The sequence below is a fragment of the Archocentrus centrarchus genome, chromosome 16 (assembly GCF_007364275.1).
Source record: "Archocentrus centrarchus isolate MPI-CPG fArcCen1 chromosome 16, fArcCen1, whole genome shotgun sequence".
NCBI lineage: Eukaryota > Metazoa > Chordata > Actinopteri > Cichliformes > Cichlidae > Archocentrus > Archocentrus centrarchus.
This window is the reverse complement of record NC_044361.1, coordinates 2225624-2245590: the sequence shown is the minus strand read 5'-3', so window position 1 is coordinate 2245590 and position 19967 is coordinate 2225624. Positions and strand designations below refer to the sequence as shown.

The 19967-nt window shown below is 39.4% G+C and overlaps 1 protein-coding gene across 1 annotated transcript; it reads right to left on the bottom strand.

The window, feature by feature from the left end:
- Window positions 1-3790: 3790 nt before the first annotated feature.
- On the bottom strand, window positions 3791-8810 carry LOC115795089 (cysteine-rich venom protein). The gene is made up of 7 exons (XM_030750880.1): window positions 8742-8810; window positions 7876-7976; window positions 6730-6820; window positions 6246-6388; window positions 4271-4359; window positions 4056-4138; window positions 3791-3927 (listed from the first exon to the last, which is right to left on the bottom strand). Exons 1-7 carry the CDS (start codon window positions 8803-8805, stop codon window positions 3791-3793), a joined length of 708 nt encoding a protein of 235 aa, XP_030606740.1. The 5' UTR covers window positions 8806-8810.
- Between the last annotated feature and the right edge of the window lie 11157 nt (window positions 8811-19967).

The window sequence follows — 19967 nt, the reverse complement described above, 5'->3', positions numbered from 1 at the left end:
GCTCAAACTCCAACGGTTCTCACATTAAGTTAAAAAAGGAAAGAAAAACGTTGATTTCCCGTTAAATCTCGCGCATACTTCTTCACTAGTCTCCATGGAACAAAGTTGTGTATGTCTCGTGAACGCGCAGCAGGAGAGACAGACTGAGCTGTCAATCAAACCCATAGACGAGGGCTGCCAAACATGTGGCCCGGGGGCCAGAACCGGTCCGCCAGACGGTCCCGTCGGGCCCGCTGGATGGCTTTGCAGAGTTTGAAAACTGCAGAAAAATCATTAATTACTCCAGTTAATCAATAAAAGGCTCTGCAAATCCGTTTGTGGTCATGTCAGCATTACAACGCAGGAAATGAAAATGTATCGCAAGTATTTCTGGATCTAGACCTGTGGTTTGACTCACAAAAGGTGTCAAGTCATTTTTTTAAATGCATGTGAATGTTTTGTTGCTTAACACTGCGTGAAATGTGGGACAACGATATACATGAACTGCAGATGAAAATCATTTGTAGGATATATTGCTTAAGTTGCACTTATTTATCTCAGGCTGCTCATCATTTGTGTTGCAAATTGCAAAAGCAGGGTAAAGGGTGCGTTTGATTTAGGCTTTTTAAAACACTTGCCTTTGGCTCAGGTGAATGATTCAGAATTTATACTTACAGAAAGGAAACATTTGGATTGCTGCTTTTAATAAATACTTATTAAATATTAAATATAAACTGCTTTTGCTGGTCTGGCCCACCTGAGATCAAATTAGGCTGCGTGCGGCCCTTTAACTAAAATAAGTCTGACATCTTTGCAACAGACTGTATGTAAATGTCAGACCTACACAGACACACACAGCCACCCATACCTGTCACTTTTCTGTGCAAAAAAAAACCCCCTGAATACCACACAGTGTAAAATTAGATCATTCTCGTGTTATCGCGTTCACAAGATTTTCAAAAAACTTGACCTCCGACCTTTACCTTGATGTCAAGGTCGCTGAGATTCAGACTAGTCAGAGATTTTTAGTAGGCACATCTACGGTGTGAATTTGAACGTCGTAGGTCACATGGTGCTCGAGTTGTGGCCAACGTTAAAGTTTTTATGGATGCGACGCCACCGATACCAACGCCAAGGCTCTGACAATAGCTCAACTTTTTTCTTTGAAACAGCTGAGCAAAAAAATTAGCCCACCACATGATGCGCGTGGTGGGCTAATCCATAAAGATGTTACCCCCCTGTCTGAGGTGGAATGAAGAATACATCATATTCCAAGCAGGCACGGTGTACCGATTAATGTAAACTGACCCAAACCCCCTTTTTTTCGGTAACATTTGAACGACTGGGACACAAACCTTTATCATTATTTAGGCCGGGCTAAGCACGTATGTTGAATCATTTGCTTCGTCCTTGTATTGTACTTGACATAATTTTTCATGCACATTTGTATTTTCCTTTCCATCACAAGGACTTAAGGCAGGATAAAGCAGCCTTTCCCCGCTTTCACAAAAACTCCTTCACAAGTGGAAGTAGCTGATTGCTGTCATAGCACCGCTGCCACCCTCAGTGCACAAGGTGAGGGTCGTCACACTGCTCACCTTTTGTAATGTGCTTCATGTTGTTTCAGACTGGGGACTACATACTACATTAGCTCCAACCGCCTGGGAAGTGGCCCCGTGTGAACCGTAGAAGCATTTCAGGGTCAGATTCCTTTTTATTGCTTACACCACCCACTTCTGCCATGTCACAGCAATAAGGACATGCAATTTTCAAAATGTGGTTTTGCAGTTAGGATGGGAAAAATGTTCATTTTCACTCATCAGGTGAGGAAATAAGTCCTATAGTTATACTGTCGCAATCAGCTTTAATTAAAATCAAATTTAACAAGGATAATATACACAAAATAAACATCCACAGGTCTGGCTGGTGTATTCTTTCTGCTTTCTTTCTTTTTAAAACTTGTTTCCTTTTATTATTTGTTCCTGTATCATATTATTAAGCTGCTTTTAGGAAAGACAAAAGGTCCATGAAACACTTTCTAACAGTGACCTCACAGTAAACAGATTAATGCCTTAAAATATAAACTGCTTTCCTTGCATGACTGTAGAAAAATTTCCATATGACTAATGCTGCTGTTGTACATCTCAGGTGGTTATTTAGAAGCCACATGATGAACCAAAACAACTCCTATTATGTCTAATTTCCTTTTATTTGTGTGGATGGTGCTTGGAAGATGTAGTAATCTCAAAGGTGGAGCAACAGCTCTTACGCACAACAGCCACTTGTGCTCTTGTGTCAGCTTTCTTGTGCAAATATTCTCACACAGTAACTACATGACCAATTTAAAATGTTACAATTTAAAATATTAGTCATGCATGGTCAGCACAGACTTACATGTAATTCACAGCCTCCGGTATAAAAGACGCACTGAGTGAGTGATGAGGCTTAACGTTATTTTACATGGTTTAATAGACTTTATTCATAGGCCACTGCTTCAGATGAGAGCAGGCGAAGGGATTGTTGGGGGTGTGTGGTACAACAGAGACATCTGCTGGACTAAAATGGTACTTTTTCTTCGTGGTGCAGTGTGAAGTTTGTTCTGACTGCATCCTGTGACAGTTTCTATCAATTTTTGTCTTTTTGCATTATAAAATAATAATAATAATACCTGCCCAGTGCACATGTCATCTGGTTGTAAAAATAATGTTACCAGAAGATATGCAGTACATGCTATTGTTAAGAAACTTTAAAACAGGGAAGAGAATCAGTCTTACTAATGTAAAGCAAATTAAAAGTGATAATCAGTGGGAATAACTTTTTTTCACAGGTAATAATAATAATAATGATGTGGGGACGTGGTGGCATGATGGTGCATGTTCTCAGGGCGTCAGAAACACTTTGCTCAGGGGAGCTGTTGCAGAGGAGTTGGCGCCAACCACACTTATCTGGAGGCAGTCTCCGCTCTGCTGTGGAGGTGGGGTCAGGGGTGGGGTCAGCCAGGCTGCACCTGTTCTCGCTGACAGTATCAGTGATGCTCGCACTTTTCTGTAGTTCACACATGCAACATGTGAAAGAACTTTAGGTTATTCCGATAGAGCAGCTTCAGCACTAAACGATCAACTGTTAGCTTCGTTACTATAGCGCTGGCAGCGCTGACCTCTCACCTTTGACATGTACATTGTTGTATTTTAAAGCAAAGGAAGTTTTTGCGGGCTCACATTTCTTCACTTCTCTTTCTCTGGCTAAAACTTTTTTGGTGGTGCCTCCATAAAGTCCTCTAAGGTGCTGATTTGCTCTAACTTATCGGTACTTAAATGTGACATTAATAAGTTACTTTTAGCTGCTCCCTCAACACAGGGCCTCATCACAGCATGCAGCTCTGCAGGTTTGGCTGCATGCCCTTCCTAACGCAACCCCCAAGGGGATTTGTGTCTCTGGCTGGAATTGAACCAGCGACCTTTTGCTTACTAAGTGAATCCATATAATATTAGGCACAGGGATACCACTTAATTTATACTTAATATTTTTTTTATTAATATTCATTCAAACACTTGGAAATGAACTGTCATTTTCTATAGTGTTTTTTTCTAGTGTGTGTCTGCACTCTGTGATCAGCTGAGTGTCTTTGATTCGAGGGGAAGAGTTCAAACCAAAAACAAATGGAGACAGTAGAACTGATTTTTCTTTATTTTCTCTCATGTTCTTTCTTTGTGTCATCGGTATCTGATCTCATGTCACAGACAGAGAACCAACAAGGAACATGTGAACATACTGGATCAGCCCCCAGTTTGCAGACTCAGCACTTCGGCCTTTAGCCTATTGGGATGATCTCATCGGTGCACGTGCATGAAGCGGGGCACCAGGCTCTCACCAGGCTGTTGCTGCATCCTGTTGTGTTTTTCAAGGTTGGGCAGTTGATGAAATGGTCTATATAAGGACAGGGGTTGTCTGAAAATAAAATTAAAAATACAAAATCAATGATTAGCTCATCGTCTTCATTATCAACAATACATTTAATCTGCCTAGTTATTAAACATCGCATTTGCAGTACAATATGATGCAATACGGACACTTACTGCAGAGTTTGTCCACACAGCTGTTGGGACAGGAGCCACACGAGGGTCCAGCAGTGTAAGGCCGCCATGTCTTGAAGTTTCCTCTGTTAAATAAAAAGTGTTCTCAGTTTTCACTCCACCCTTCATACTGCAGTTTGCTCCCACCACCGTTAAGACTGCTAACAAAGTCACGTGTAAAATAAAGTCATTGTTTATGGTGCGAGGGTGTCACATACGCTCGGTAATAATTGCAGCCATAGAAATAGATGTTGTTAGGGCACAGCGCAAATCCACAGCCAACTTTGTATGAGCTGTTCCAAATGACCTGATGAGGAAAACACAAGGTCACAGTGAACCAGCCACTGACTGCTTAAACATCATCACAACTCATTTTAGACAAGTGATCCTTGAAGCTCTTGAAGCATCAATAACACTCTCTCTCTCTCTCTCTCTCTCTCTCTCTCTCTCTCTCTATATATATATATATATATATATATATATATATATATATATATATATATATATATATATATTAGGGGTGGGACTCGATTAAAAAAATTAATCGAATTAATTACACGCTTTGTAATTAATTAATCGAAATTAATCGCATTTTAATCGCATTTCAATATTTGACATTAGAAATATTAATTTAAGTTTAGTTGATGAATGAATCAATATACATAAGCTTAAACTTCAAAATGTTGTTCATTTTCCCACCAGTCTACTACACAGACCAATGAAGGGTGGAAGTGCTCCTGTGATAAGCAAACTCCTGAAATTAAAGTTAAGCATCATAACTGGATAGTTTTATTCAACATTAATGTCTCACTTGTTATAGTTGGAAATTAATCATTCTCTCAGCTGTATTCCTTGATGTTGAAATATGTTATGCTTGTTTTAACAGCTTATTTTGAATTAAAGACTTAAAATTAAATCACAAAAAGGAGAAAAAGTTCGTTCTCCGTTTAACAGCTGCTTTTACACAGCTGTGCTTCACACTCATGGTTGCTAGGCGACATGAGCTACGCAGAGGTGACGGCAGCTGATATGAAGGCTAGCTGCTCACTTCCGGCCTTTGTGGTGTTCGTGGGCTGCGAAAGACGTGGGCCGGGTCCTTCGCAGGATGCGGCCCCTAATTTGGTCATTGTGCGTCGATATAATCTGTATGCCGGGAACTCGCGCACTGAGAAAGGTTCCACGGTGCAAAGTGCGATTAAAATGCGTTAAAAATTTTAACGCGTTAATTTCCCCGTAATTAATTAATCGAAATTAACGCGTTAAAGTCCCACCCCTAATATATATATATATATATATATATATATATATATATATATATATACATATATACTTGAGAGGATTTGATTCCTTTGGTGAAAGCAGGGCTGGTTGCACTAATACTGAACACAAAATTCAACATAAAATGGATTTTTACCAAAGAAAAAGAGCACAGAAAGAGTTGCTGTCATGAGATTAAAGCATTCTGCAGAAACAAAAAGCAACATTATGTTTTTATTTAACAGTGATGAAGCTTAGAAGGAATTTTTGTCCTTTATCTACTGGACTTACAGCTTTTAGAACCACTGTTTGCACTTTCTGCTTCAGTCGTACACTTCCTCTGTATTTTGAATAACGGTAACAGAGTATTTTATTAGGTAACAGCTTTTTCATGCAGCTTTTCAATCAGCCAGTCGCTGTGTTTCTGAACCTGCTGGTCTTCTGGGGTTTTCATCAAAACTGTCTGTAGTTCACCCAGAACGGTGCAACAATGGTTTGGGTTTTTCCCACAACACACAACAAACTCGTGAAACAGATTTAATAAATTTGACAGTGAGATCCGTGGACCTTCAGTGGACCCCATTAGGATGAGAAAGATGCTGAGATTCTCAGTATAGCGCTAAAGCTGCAGTTATTATAATAAACACAGCAAAAATGCTGTGTTTCACTCCTTAGTTACAATGTGTCTACTTTTTTTTTTTAAAGATTTTGTTATTGTGAGTGGGTTTGGCTGAAACGCGATGCTTAAGGCTGAACGCAGACAGTGAAAAGGAGAAAACTGGAAGCTCACAGACATTAAAAAAGCTGCACCAAGATAATGAGGAGGCTTCATTTGTCATTTGATCTGACGTTAATAAAAGAAGTCTCTATCAAACAGGTAAAGGTAAGCAATAAGAGAGCAGAAACCTCACAGCGAGGGGGCAGCGAGGTTTGTACCTGTGTATAGTGGCCAACAGTGTTCCCATTAGTGGATCCGGTGGGATAAATGTAGTGATCCACCTCACTATGCCAGGCACTGATGACAGTAGTCCATGATTTAGGTGTGGATGAATAGAACAGGTTGGAGCCTAACACATACCCTGTTTGACGGTGGGAAAGACGGCAGCGCTGGTTATTTATTAATATCCACAAATGCAGAATTTTTTTTTCATTTCACAGTAGATAAAGTTATTTGGATAAAAGGGGTTTCAGTAAAAGCCTCCCGATGATTATCTGCTCATAGATAATATATCCTACTGTGTGTAATTTGTTATTAAAAGATGGCGTTAAGACTGAAGATAAGATAATGTTCACTGTGACCATCAATCTGAGGTTTGTTCAGCTCACAGGGAACCTTCAAAGTGAGGCAGATTAAAAAGTCCCTGGATGTGTGGTACAAAGTAACAATGAAAGATAAGGAATAAGGGGAGGAGAAACGTACCATTGAGCATGTGGGTGCTGGGTGGCCCATGAGCCAGAACACACTGGTCCACCCAGGCCTGAGCGCTGACTGCTACCTCCTCACTATAGGTCTATTAAAAACAATAACAACAACAAAACATTCAATTTGAAGCCAGCACCCTCAATTCTGAAGAAAAAGATTATTTCTGTGGTTACACCTGTGCCTGAAAACAAAACTGAAATAAGAAACCCAGGTTATAAAATCCATCCTTTTCTAACGCTTCAAATTTGAAATGACTTTAACTGAAGTGTCCTTCCTCTTTGACACAAGTTACTGTGCTGTTCTGCCAAAAGTTTCAATACAAACACAACATTTTTTCTTTTGACTTTTCTGCTGAAATCCCAACTGCTTTGGCAAGGACGTGTTTTATTCCCCTGCTTACCGGGAGAGATTCAGTACTCGCTGGCTTGATTTCCTGCACTGATTTCAATGTAAGAAACAACATATGTGATAAATATATAAATTATATTTTAGCGTGATTAACAGTCATAACATATTTTCATATGTCAAACAGCCTTGATACATTTGTTTTTTTTTAAACACTTTATTTATAAGATTTTTTGAACATTATATACAGGTTACAAAGACATGCCCCCCCAACCCCCCACCCCCCGAACAACACTCTTCACCCCAAGAAGACAAGGACAAGAAAAAACTTAAACAAAACAAATAAATAAATAATAACTACTGACAGCAGGGTTACAGTGGCAACCATTCAGTATAGTGGAAAACGATTCAGTGACACTTAGCATACTATAGGCAAAAACAGGCTTAAGAGTAAAAAATGCCTGGTCAGTACTCCTGGAGAATAACATGTAGGTTATGCCTTGAGAGCAATTTTACTATGACTAAGTGAGGGAGAGTGTAAGAACACACTCAATGAAAGGGAACCAGGTGTCCTTAAACTTCTGCCTTGATACATTTGTATACAATCTGAGCCGCTTGAATCAAAATGTTGCGTCAGAACATTTGATTTGAGTCACCTGCTTATCATTAAACTCTACAGTCCTGATTTTGAAAAGGCTTTTATGATTTACAGGCCTGTGGCCGAGGTGCCGTAAACCTCACTCCTCCTACAAACAAGGAAACAAAGGCTGACAGCTGTCAGCAAACAGCTGGACTGACCATGATGAGCATGTCAGAGGCCGTCGGCTGAACCGCTCTCCTGAAGGCATTGTGCGCGTCCACGATCTCGGCCTGGACCGTTGCGTTTTCTGGGCAAAGGTCTGCATGAGCACACACGCACGCACGCACACACACACACACACACACACACACACACACACACGTTTAAAATCAGTGTGTAAACACCAGATTAAAGCAGTATTTGCTCCCGTGGATTAATATCCATGATATGAGTCACAAACGTATCCTGCTTTAATTGCTCTGGAATGACTTGACATAAGGAAAGAACACACAGAGCAAACTGGGCTGAATCCATTAATCTTATTGGGAGACTTACTGGCATGGTTTCAGCTGATGATGAGAATAAAATAGCTGTGTAAACATGCCTGATGCATTTTCACGGTGCTTACCTTGCTGTGGACACGCCATGGCAGGTAGCATTTGAAGATGAGAAGAAATTCAGGTTAATTTTTCACAAGTAGTAATACCAGTGTTGTCTGTTGCAGCCATTTTAATATCATAATTTTTTTAAATCAGCTTCACTTACTGCTGGGCTGGGAAAGTTCAAATAATAATTAACACTGCAAAACGTTTGATGATTTCCATTATTCCCCCCACAGTATGAATAACAGAGGAGACTTGCATATGTGTTTAAATTCCTTTTTTACCAGAGTGCCACATGAATGAAGTCAGTAATAATGCTGCTTCTATACACCATCATTTGTTTTGCATGAAAAGACTTAATTTAATAATAAGTGAAGCAAAACTAACAAAAAATACTTCTCTTGTAATAATAATAATAATAATAATACCAAAAAAGGCATTAGGTGTTACACAGCCCATGCAAAAGCAAATTGCACTTCTACTCACCACGACGCAGACCGAGTGCACTCGATGCACTGCCACAATGCAAATGAGGAAGGCCAACATTTTCTCTGAGAATGATGAAACAAATGTTTTTTTCTTTTTTTAATGCGTGATGTTTTTAAACACCACTGCAGTTTGATACAATTTAGATGCAGGTTTTCTCATTTGTGTGTAGTTTTTTCTTTTTAGCTTGCTATCATCCATAAAATAATTAAAAAAAGAAAACAGCAATAAATTCTAATGAAGTACAGTACCAGTCAAAGGCTTGGCTGCACTCACACGAATGAATGTGTGTCATAGGGAAGCTCAGATCTTACACACCTGCTCCGAGGTCTTCACGAGGAAGAGGTGAGTTGGCACTGTTCTCGCCCTCCTTTTATAGATCCGACCCAAATGCTCAGTATGGTGATAAAGCAGTATCCAGTGAAAGCACTAAATACTGGACAAAAACAAGTCTATGACATTGCACTAAAGAGGCTCTTTCTTCCAAAGAGTGCACCTGACAGGGAGTAAACATGGAATTGTTAAGCCCAAGGGTGTAGTGACTACCTGATGTATTGGCATGTGTTTACACAGCATATAAGGGGAAGGTTTCTGAGGTCAAAGCAAATAAAAGAACGGAGCTCCAATAGATTAGAAGATAAAACTGTAGGCTCGTATATGGAAAAGGATTAAAGTTATACAGCTTGTGTAAGCTAAAGAGGTGCCCACGGCTCGTAGGGCACAAAACGCAGCACATTAAAAGATCAATTCACAACAAAATGCAGGAGCAGAGGCCAGCAGATCTTTTTGAACAAATTCCACTCATCAGTTCCCAAGAATAATATTTTAACCTAAAGCCACAAGTAACAAAAGTGCTGTTTTTACTGATATATTGCACAAGTTTCAGCTATTAGCTTTTTAATGTACTTGTAAATGCAGAAAAACAGAACACGCCATGAACAATGGTCTTTTTTTCCACATTTTTCTGGGGATGATCGAGAAGTTATTGTGCAGTTTGTCTGTGGATAAACTGTATGAAACAAACAGCTGACAGCATGAGGAACTGTCCATCGGCAAAGGAGAAACCTTTCTTCTGCTCAGGGCACAGTGTATTCTTCTTTGTTGGCTCTTGGTGGCAAGTTTGACTGCAGAGAAAGCGTTATGCCGCTTTGCCCTTTAACTTAATGCATTACTTTGTTCTTTGTTAGGCAGCACAATGGATCGCCCGGCTCAATCTCACTTCTATCAGAGAGCTTTGTCACTGAGATCGAGAGCACTTTTCATAATGAGCTGTAACGCGTGATAGAAAATCGGCTTTTAATACAATTGAGTTTAACGAAGTGGCTGCTGGATGGGAAGAAGACGTTCCCCCAAATTAAAGTTCCTGTGTGGCAGAACAAGTGGCCCCTTGACTTTTCATTTCAACATAAATGCTACATGCTGCAGGATGATTACCTAGATTTTAGCATTGAAAAGGGGCTTAACTGGAATGAGTTAAAATCTATTTTTTTTAATAAGGTCAGTGGCTTTAATTTCAATCTTTACCAACTTATCTTTATTATATTCAGCTGATTCTGATGTGATCAGCATTATTATTATGATGGGACTGTGTTTATACTCTATCATGTTATCCCTATATTTTGGTTTTACTCAAAGGCAAGCTTTGCTTGAGCTTTCTTCATGCTATTGTCGTGACATCAGATGCACTGTAGCTCTTTAAAACAGGGGTTGGGACTGGAGCTTATCCCAGGTGCATCCTGGATAGTTTCCCAGTCCATGAAGTGAGACACACAATCGTTCATGCATACACATTCATTCCTACAGCCAATTTAGATTTACCAGTTAACCCAGCATGCACCCGTCCAAGGTGAACCTTGCCCTTTGGCAGCTGGAATAGGCTCCAGCCACCTGCAACCCTAAGCTGGGTAAGAGGTTAAGAAATTCACAGGGAAATCTGTTAGAGTTATGGGGCTTAATGGCTTACTGCTAACCACCTGAGGTTTCCAAGTGTTGGTGCAGGTTTTTCCAAGGAGTTATGCTTTCCCATTTTGACCTCAGGACTTCCAGGTCATCCTCAGCACAGATGTTCCTGTATACTATGCCGGCCACTTGGTTATGGTGCTCCATGTGTGCCCTGCCTGCTAGCATCTTCAAGATTCAAGATTCAAGAAGACTTTATTGTCATTATATGTAAACATATAATGAAATTTGCGTTCCAGAACACCCATCCAAGAGAGATACAAACAAACAAACAGGGGGGACAGGTGTCTGAGGTCTCGCACTCTGCTGTTATGTGCTGGATTGTCTCAGGGGCATCTCTGCACAGCCTGCACCTGGGGTCTTGCCTGGTGTGGTAGACCCCAGCCTCCATCAATCTTGTGCTCAGAGCTTGTTCCTGTGCTGCCATGATTAGTGCCTCGGTGCCGTCTGTCAGTCCAGCTTTGTCCAGTCATTGGTAGGATTTCTCTATGTCAGACACTTCTTCTATCTGTTGGTGGTACATGCCGTGCAGAGGCCTGTCCTTCCTGCTGCCTGAGGGACTCACAATGCATGTGAACCTTTGTGGCCATCTTCCTGATGTATTCATGGATCTTTGTTGTTTCATCTAGCATAGTGTTTCTGACACTCACTAGTCCTCGGCCCAGGGTTATTATTAAAGTTGAAATAATGAAAACTGAAATTGAAAAACATTGTCGTTAACTGAAATAAATAAAAACTATGATTAAAAGGAAAAAACGATAACTAACTGAAACTGAATTGTGAGTTCACAAAACGAACTAAAACTAACTGAAATTATAGATAAACTGACTTTAATTTTTTGTGTTTGTTATTTTATTTTAAAGCCTTGTGGATTGATATGAAATCATTTTTTCTGCTCTCCGAATTTAAGCTGGGAGCGCCATCGGGCACCTGTGTGCGTGCTCACCATGTTGGTCCTCGAAGTAATGGCAGCGGTCTGCGGAGAAAGCGACGGAGTCCCATATAGTAACAATAATAATGCCTTAGACTTATATAGCGCTTTTCACATTACATATTTTTTTTATTTTATTTTTTTATTTAAACATTTATTTAAATGAGGACAATGCACATTAATCAACATGTCTGCAATAAGCATCAATGTAAATATGCCAGAGTTAGCACAAAAGCTAATTTTCATCCGTTGTCCTAAGGCAGGTAAGATCAAAAAACATCCAACGAGATAAAGAGCAGAAAATAATACAAACATCACCTATATAACACATAACACAAACAACATAAAATTACAGTAAAGATAGGACACCCTAACAAAATTAAGTAATCTACATATGAATGCACCTCCAGTTAGTTTTAAGCCAATGTTTCAAAGAGTTCTTAAAACCAGAGTAGGTGCCGCAATTCCTGATGTAAGCTGGCAGTGTGTTCCACAACTGTGTGCCTCTAATGGACACCACCATTTGGCCAAATTTTGTCCTGCGTCGCTTTACATTACAGTCGCCTCTGGTCAATGCTCTTGTGTTTATTGTATTGCTTGTTTTTTTGCTTATAAAATACATTAAAGGAGGGGGAGCAAGTCCATTTAAAACTTTATAAATAAAGCAAGCATCCATAAAAATCTGATAACTACCGAAATCCAAAATATTGTACTTGGTTATGATGTTACAACAATGATACTGTAAAGGCTTTTTATCGAGAATTTTTAGTGTTTTCTTAAAAAGAGACTTTAAGGGCTTCAAAATTGTCTCAGAAGTGTGAGACCATGTAGTATAACAGTACGCTATATGACTGAATATCATGGCATGCATATAAGCCTTTGCTGATTCTGTTGTCAGAGAAGGTCTTATATGTTTGAAGTTTGACAGATTAAGTTTAATTATGGTTGAAATTCTTTTTACGTGACGCTTAAAATTTAAATTGGAATTGAAAACTACTCCAAGGTATTTAAATTGATCATAAAAAACATACACACTGTTTTTCTAATGTTAAGATGTAAACCGGAGACCTTGAGCCAGTGAGATATTGGTGTCATGGCGTCGGAAAGTAGTGCAGCAGCTTCATTTTTTGTTTTCGCATGAACATACAGTACAGTATCATCTGCATATAATTGTATTTTTGCAGTTTTGCAGACATTTGGTAAAGCACCACATATAAAACACCAGCACACAACCGCAAGGTAATTAACACACACAATCCACCTGCACAAGCATAAATACGGACATAAGGTCAGACACTTGTAGGTTGTGTACAGAGGCCGCAAAGACCCTGCAGGTTTAATTAGCGAGCATCTAACCGAGCTAGCTCCAAAACAGAAACAGCTTCAGGTGGTGAGAACATCAGGATGCAGCTGGATTTGACCTTTGACTCCTTCAAAGAATTTGTTCTTGTCAAACACCACATGTAGGTGTTGTTAATCTGCTGCACAGTTTATTGTAGAATTGATTGACTTGAAGTTTGCCTCTAGCATTGTTCTCCATGTTCCCATTGAGTTCCCAATGCAGGTTCTGTTGATCTTGTATAGTTCTAGAGATTCCAGGATCCATCTATGATGCACTGAGTCATAGGCTTTCTTGTAATCAATCCAAGCTATCTATCTATCTATCTATCTATCTATCTATCTATCTATCTATCTATCTATCTATCTATCTATCTATCTATCATGAGCTAGTTCTTGATAAAGCTCTGGCACTGCATTGGTGCTTCAGCATGTTGAAGCGTTGCTGACACGTTCCACAGAGACAAAGAAGATGACGAGATTTAAAGAAGAATTTGCAACTTCACGCTCTAACTTTTTGATTGCATGTAGTTCGTGTTCTTTTGAGTCTGAGTGCACTTATTGAAGTCAATTTTGACAAATGGGCCTGCCAGATGAATGTAATTTAATATAATGATGGTCTGTGCTACAATTCATAGGATTCCATAATAGCTACCCAGATTTTTCACTGAAAACTACAAATGTCAGCTCCATGGTGATGCTAAAGGAAAAGGTAGTGTTTTGCCAAAATGATTTCTCTTTATCTTCAAGGAGCCACAGCTTTTTATACATTTGTGGCAATCAACCAGATGTTAAATGTATAAAGCATGAATTAACATGAATCTGAATAATTTAACATGTAACAGTTGCTGGTACATTTCGGTGTGAACCAGAATGGTCGACTGAGTGAAACTCGCACACTGCCATCCTGAAAGCTGCGGCACCAACGTGGCTAAAAGTTGTGAAACTGAGTTTAATGCATGTCCAAACAATGATGTAACGTATTTTTAAAGTGTGAGATATCTGACGCGTGCAAACAGTAAAGCAATAATTCAATTAGAAATGCAAACTTAAGTCAGTTTACTCTCCACTGTTCTCTGGTGATAAATATTCTTGCAATGATGGATTGAATGGGTGTAGTTCTTTATGTGCCATTGTTGCTGTATACATCCTTGAAACATAAGGTCCTCTCATGAAGTGAGAATGGAAGCACACCATTTAAAGTAATAGTAGCCATTACAGAGCAGAAGTGCCCCGAGAGCAGCTGCAGGCGGACACCCTGGGCAGAAAACTGACAGCCTAATGAGGTGTGGCTCTGTGTGAGAAAGGCTGAAGCCTTTTCTTGCTTTTAGAAGAAGAAAAAAGGGCAACGAAATGCACTCACACTGCAGAAAAGTCTATAGAGCCAACAGGTTCTACTAAAGAAACGGATAAAAGAGGCGCAATGGTCACTTTTATTTCTAAATTAAACATTTCAGCATATCTCACAGCAACGGTGCACTGACTGAATCTCACTGCAGCCTTCATCATTTAATGTTTCCAAAGGGCCTCTTGTGACAGCACTAATGTCTTTGTGCTAGTCTTAAGCATTTTAATATTTTAGTACATAAACCATGTTATCATTCAGCACATATGTGTTATAATACGGCTTTACAATTACTGAAGTTGAATACATTTGAATTATCATCTGTATCATCTGCAAATATATACGATATTGTGAGAGCAAAGGCTGTACTGATTAAGGTTTTTACTCATGCATGCATACGGACACTGACAGTACTGTACAAAAATCTTGAGCCACCCCTCATTTCTTTAAATTTTATTTCAGCTGAGCCTGACTGTCCTGTAATTTTTTTTAAAGTGGTGCTGAGTGGGGTCCTCTCTTTGTAGATAAGCCACGTAACACTGACCTATGAATCATTCAAACATAAAAAAGGCACCTAACTCAATGGATGTTGTGTTTACACATAACACACACACACACACACACACACACACACACCAGTGTTCATTTCGTTGACGAAATATTTTTGTCATAGTTTTCATCAACGACCCTTTTTTTCATGACGAAAACGAGACGATAACTAAATAAAAACTACCTAAAATGATAAAAAATTTAGGAAATTAATCGACACTTTCATCAACGAATGAAAACGAGACGAAAATGCTTGGCGGGGACAACATCCAATCAGAACTGATTTAATTTTGTGACAGGGCGGGACAAGTTAGGAAAACATCCAATCAAACGCACAGTTGCGCAAATCTGCTCTAAACCCAGGAAAACCAAACTAGCCTGTGATTGGTCGTTCCTTCCGATAGAACTAAGTGATGTAAACAATGTCAGCAGGGAGAAAGAGAAGAGCCGATGTATCGACACATTTGTCCTTTGACGTTGTGACAAACAAAACAATGTGTAAACCATGTGGGGCGACTATCTCGGGTAAAAACACGACAAATCTTAAACGACATCTGCAAACCAGTCACCCAGATCTCCATGCAAAGGTCAGCATTTTAATGTCATGCAGGGTAAAGTGTTTTTCCCAGTTTGTGTTTAGAGAAAATCTCCACACCGCGGTGGATTAGCCTTTATAATCTTAGTCCTGAACACTGCCCTGTACCTTTCAGAGCGTCCTGCTGTAAAACGCTCGGATTATCTCAGTAAGGTGGTGCTAATGATCAGGTGTGTGGGAAGCAGGTGAAACGCTAATGTTAATATTAATAATATTCCATAACTTTTAATAAATGTTTAGTTTTGTGTAAGTGTGTATAATGACTAATTCAAGGGAACTGAAGAAAAAGCATTTACATTTTACACCCTTTATATTTTAGTCGACTAAATCGACTGTAGATTTAGTCGACTGTATTCTTAAAAATAATTCGTCGACTAAAACTAAAACTATTCAGATGACTAAATTATGACTAAAACTAAATTACATTTTCATCAAAAGACTATGACTAAAACTAAATCAAAATTTGCTGTCAAAATTAACACTGACACACACCCAAAAATTTAAATGGTGTTTTTGGGCAGCCTGTCATAAAAACACACCATTTGTTCCAGTTGCTTTAGTTGAATCTATAAAAATACCAATGATAACACAGGCTAAGGATCATAAAATAATACAAGGTGATTCCCAAAGAGCTCGGAGCCCAGAGCTTGGCATATGTCAGCATGTATGTCCTCAAAAAAACTGAGGAAACTGGACAGGAGGAGGACAAAAGAAGCAGCAGGTCTAAAAAAAAAAAAAAAAAATCTACAGCAGATCAATAGTATCTGAAAGTCACGTCCTTAAGAAACAGGAAATAGTACAGCAAAGACCTGAGAGATGCCGATCCATCTACTGCTCATCAAAGCCTCATCAGACATGGTCTCAGTGGAAGGGTGGCTGTTCAGAAGCAGTTAAGGAAGGGAAACAGGGAGGAAAGGAGGAAAGGAAAGAAGAGAGCTCAGGCTGTGTTGAAGAATAAAGGCACTCATACCAAATATTGACTTTAAAGCTCATGTATTTGCCTTAAACGCTGTATTTCCATTTATGTTTGCACATATTTCAATGCTCACTGCAGCTGTTTCCCATTTTCCGAGCAAATATAATAAAATGAGAGGTGGCTCGAGACTTTTGCACAGTATTTTATATTTAAAAATCAATCAGTGGAAAATCAAATCAAATGTATTTATATAGCAGATTTAACCACAGCAGACACCGACCAAAGTGATGGTCATGAGTTCGGCAAAAGTAAAGCTCAGTGATAAACACAATCATACCTCTTTAGATTTGGTGGATTCATAAAGGGCAGATAACTGTTTCAGTTTGGACATGGGCTCTTCAGTGTGAGTTTAAAATGACAAATCCTGATTTATTATGATTCCTAAATATCTGTTGGATTCACTCATCGTGCTTCCTGTTGTGTCCATTTCAGTTTCACCCTCGTTGGCAGCTTTGATCTTAGGAAGCTTATGATTAATGATAGAAAATATAAATAAACAAATAAATAAAAATCCCTATGCACAACATAATTAGGCTTAATTATCCAAGTATTGTTTAAAATGTGCAAAAAAGAAGAGCATACAATGAAATCGAGGCCCCATTAAAAGCCATGTTTGTGTTATTTCCAATTTAACTAGACACAAGTGCATCGTCCACACTGGACACTAGGGGGCACTGTCACATCTCTGTTCACAGGGGACATGAGAAAGAAGCTGATGACCAAAGACAGAACACAGATGGATGAAACCTTGAATATTAACAAAGGACTGAGTGACTGAACAATCCTATTATTTTAGTGAAAACGAGGGGACCCGTTTCTCTTCCTTCATTGATGTGTTTCGTTCCGCTCATTCTCCCGTCCAATCAGCTCTCTGTCTGGGTCCTCAGCCACTCATGTAAGACTGATGCTTTCACAAACACAGCTTGCATAAACACTATGCTTGGCTGCCCACCTTTTCCCTTTGTTTGTCCCATTTCGGTCGTCCTGCAGTTCTCCAGTGGAAAAAGCCATTCAGCAGCGTGACCTGTGTGTTTGTTTTAGTCCGCGAGGTCAAGTTTCCCACCGATTACAGACCGTACCTACCCAGCACCTAAACAATGAACCCACTAAAGTGTAAGGTCTGGAGATGACATCATGTAAATGTCATCCTCCTCAATATGTTTTTAGCTGTTACACTAAGTTAAATCATGTTGACAGTCACACTGTGGGTGATCATTAAAGTCCCAGCACCAGTCACAATGGCTCCAACATTTGAAATCTGTTTGATTTCACTCACTTAAAACAAGTTTCCACCTGACATTAACAATTAAACTTTCTTTAATTCTGTGATTCCAACTCCAAATCTCGGAAAGATATGATTTACCACAACGACCTCTGACACTGTTTCCTCTAAAGGTGGACTAACGGGGGGGGGGGGGATTAAGATACGGGTGTTGGCAGATTCTCTGTGTGCTTTCAAGAAGGGTGATTGAAGGGCAAACAAAGGCAGGACATCTCCAGATTTAAGAGAGACATATCATTAATTTGCAGCCTGGAGTATGATTTTCACTGAAACATCTGAGCAGTATAATGAGTGAGGACGTAAATGCCCACTGAGGCTGAACATGACACTGAAGAGAGCCCAGTGGCTCCGTCACACCGGGTGGGGCTGGTGAGGATAGTTTGTTAGATAGATGACAGAATATCTAAAAATTACTTTGTACATTTATTACATAACAAACATTGATTGGTACTTGCTTACAGATTGATCAAACTAGAGTCTGCAGCCTGTTAGCACCTCTGTCAGGCAGCAGTCAGGTGTTAGCTAAATGCTAACAGTGTGTTCACCCAGATGGTGATAACATGCTGACACAGGTTAACAGCAGTGCTTATGATGTTTTCTGTCTTAAACATGTTATGCAGACATTTCATTGTTGTATATTTTAACATTACTATTATATATTATACTATTATTACACATTTATTGCATGGCTTGTGTAAAAGGAGAAGGAGGCCAGTTTGACTGGACGATGGCGTAAGACAAAGTCTCAGGATCAGCAGTTATTTGGATTATAAACAGTGGTACCAGATTTCAGGGGAATTCTTCCAACATCTGGTGAGATATTTCAGTTTTAGCCAGATGTGAGTTTTAATAAACAGATAACAAGTTTAATAAAGTACTGAGGAAACAGGGCTCTCTGTCCACAGCTTTCTCTGCAGCCTTGAGAAACAAAGTCCTGAATCTGTGAATCTGTGACCTGAACACTTTGTACTGCAGTTCAACCACAAATAGTTTTTTCTTTCCCTCATTCCTTAATGACAAAGTCAGCATTCATATTAAGCTACAACTTGAACTTTCTTGAGTTTAATAAAATGGTTCCTACATATCCAGAAGGACTTTTAACATAAATGCACAGCATAATTTCTTTTTTTTTCACATCACAGTTAACCCAAAGGCGCACTGTCAGTGTTCTGTGTTTAAATTTGGATACTTGTGTTGTAAGCTTGTGTCCAGGATTGTGTCTTAACTGTAACGCAGTTTTGTGCAGACAGGAAATGACAGTTGCGACATTAGAGTGTGTTTGTTACCCCGGCTGCTGCATTTTGCTAACGTTTACAACTCGACCATCATCTGATATTAAATTCTATACTGAATGTAATTTCTCGTGCAGCCCCGCCCAAAATTTCACAACACATCTAACATCGATTTATGATAGAACTGTTAGCTAGTTAGCTTTAGCTTTCTGACTGGTGCTAATGATGTTTCCTCTTAGTGGAGACCCTCCAAAGCTGCTGACCAGTGAGGGAAAAGATTTCACATTCAGCTTTTTGGCAATTATGAAAAGTGTATTTAAATGCCGCCATTTAAACAGCATTGTGGTCATGCACTCAGAGTAGTAAGTTTAAGTACAGAATTACACAACTTATAAACCACAGTTGTGTCTACAGTTGGCTCAGCAGCTTCTCAGCTGCTCATGGAGATATTTTAATTATGACAAGAATAAGGAATTTGGTCATTTCATAAGCCTTTAAGCTATATTGGTTGGGAACCTAATTAGATAACAGTGTATTTATATTTAGATGACTTTTACAGATTTTCTTTTCCCCATTCAGTGACAGCTCAGGTGTTCAGTCCTCTGAGGAGCTCAGGATCTGGTCTGCCCCCCCGTGCCTCTTCTGGACTCCAGGATCAGGTGTGTCACATGTACTCGCGTTGATATCATAAACCATGAAACATCACTGCCATCACACCTTTTCCTCCATCTGTTAAAGTTTAACAGTTAAAGCTGTTATCACGACACTGATAGTAGAGAACTCCTCCTGAGCCTCCACCCGCTCTGTGCTAAAAGGTTCTGAGGGCGATGAGAGTGAACGAGAGCTGTAACGCTGCGGCCCAGAAAATAAGAACAATTATCCAAAAGCTCGAGAGAAAACTACAAGGGCCTCTCTTTTAAAATAGGGTTTCATCTCAATGGGACTTCCTGGAAAAATAACAGTCAAATAAATAAAATAAAGATATTAAAATCTGTCAGCATAAAATGTCCAACTA

What these genes read in the sequence shown, in the direction of transcription:
- LOC115795089 (XM_030750880.1), bottom strand. Translation starts at nt 8,805, where the DNA reads ATGTTGGCCTTCCTCATTTGCATTGTGGCAGTGCATCGAGTGCACTCG. An exon ending in CTCGGTCTGCGTCGTGGTGA is followed by an intron (nt 7,977 to 8,741) that starts GTAGAAGTGCAA and finishes GTGCTCATGCAG; the next exon opens with ACCTTTGCCCAGAAAACGCA. An exon ending in GGCTGCAATTATTACCGAGC is followed by an intron (nt 4,139 to 4,270) that starts GTATGTGACACC and finishes TTTATTTAACAG; the next exon opens with AGGAAACTTCAAGACATGGC.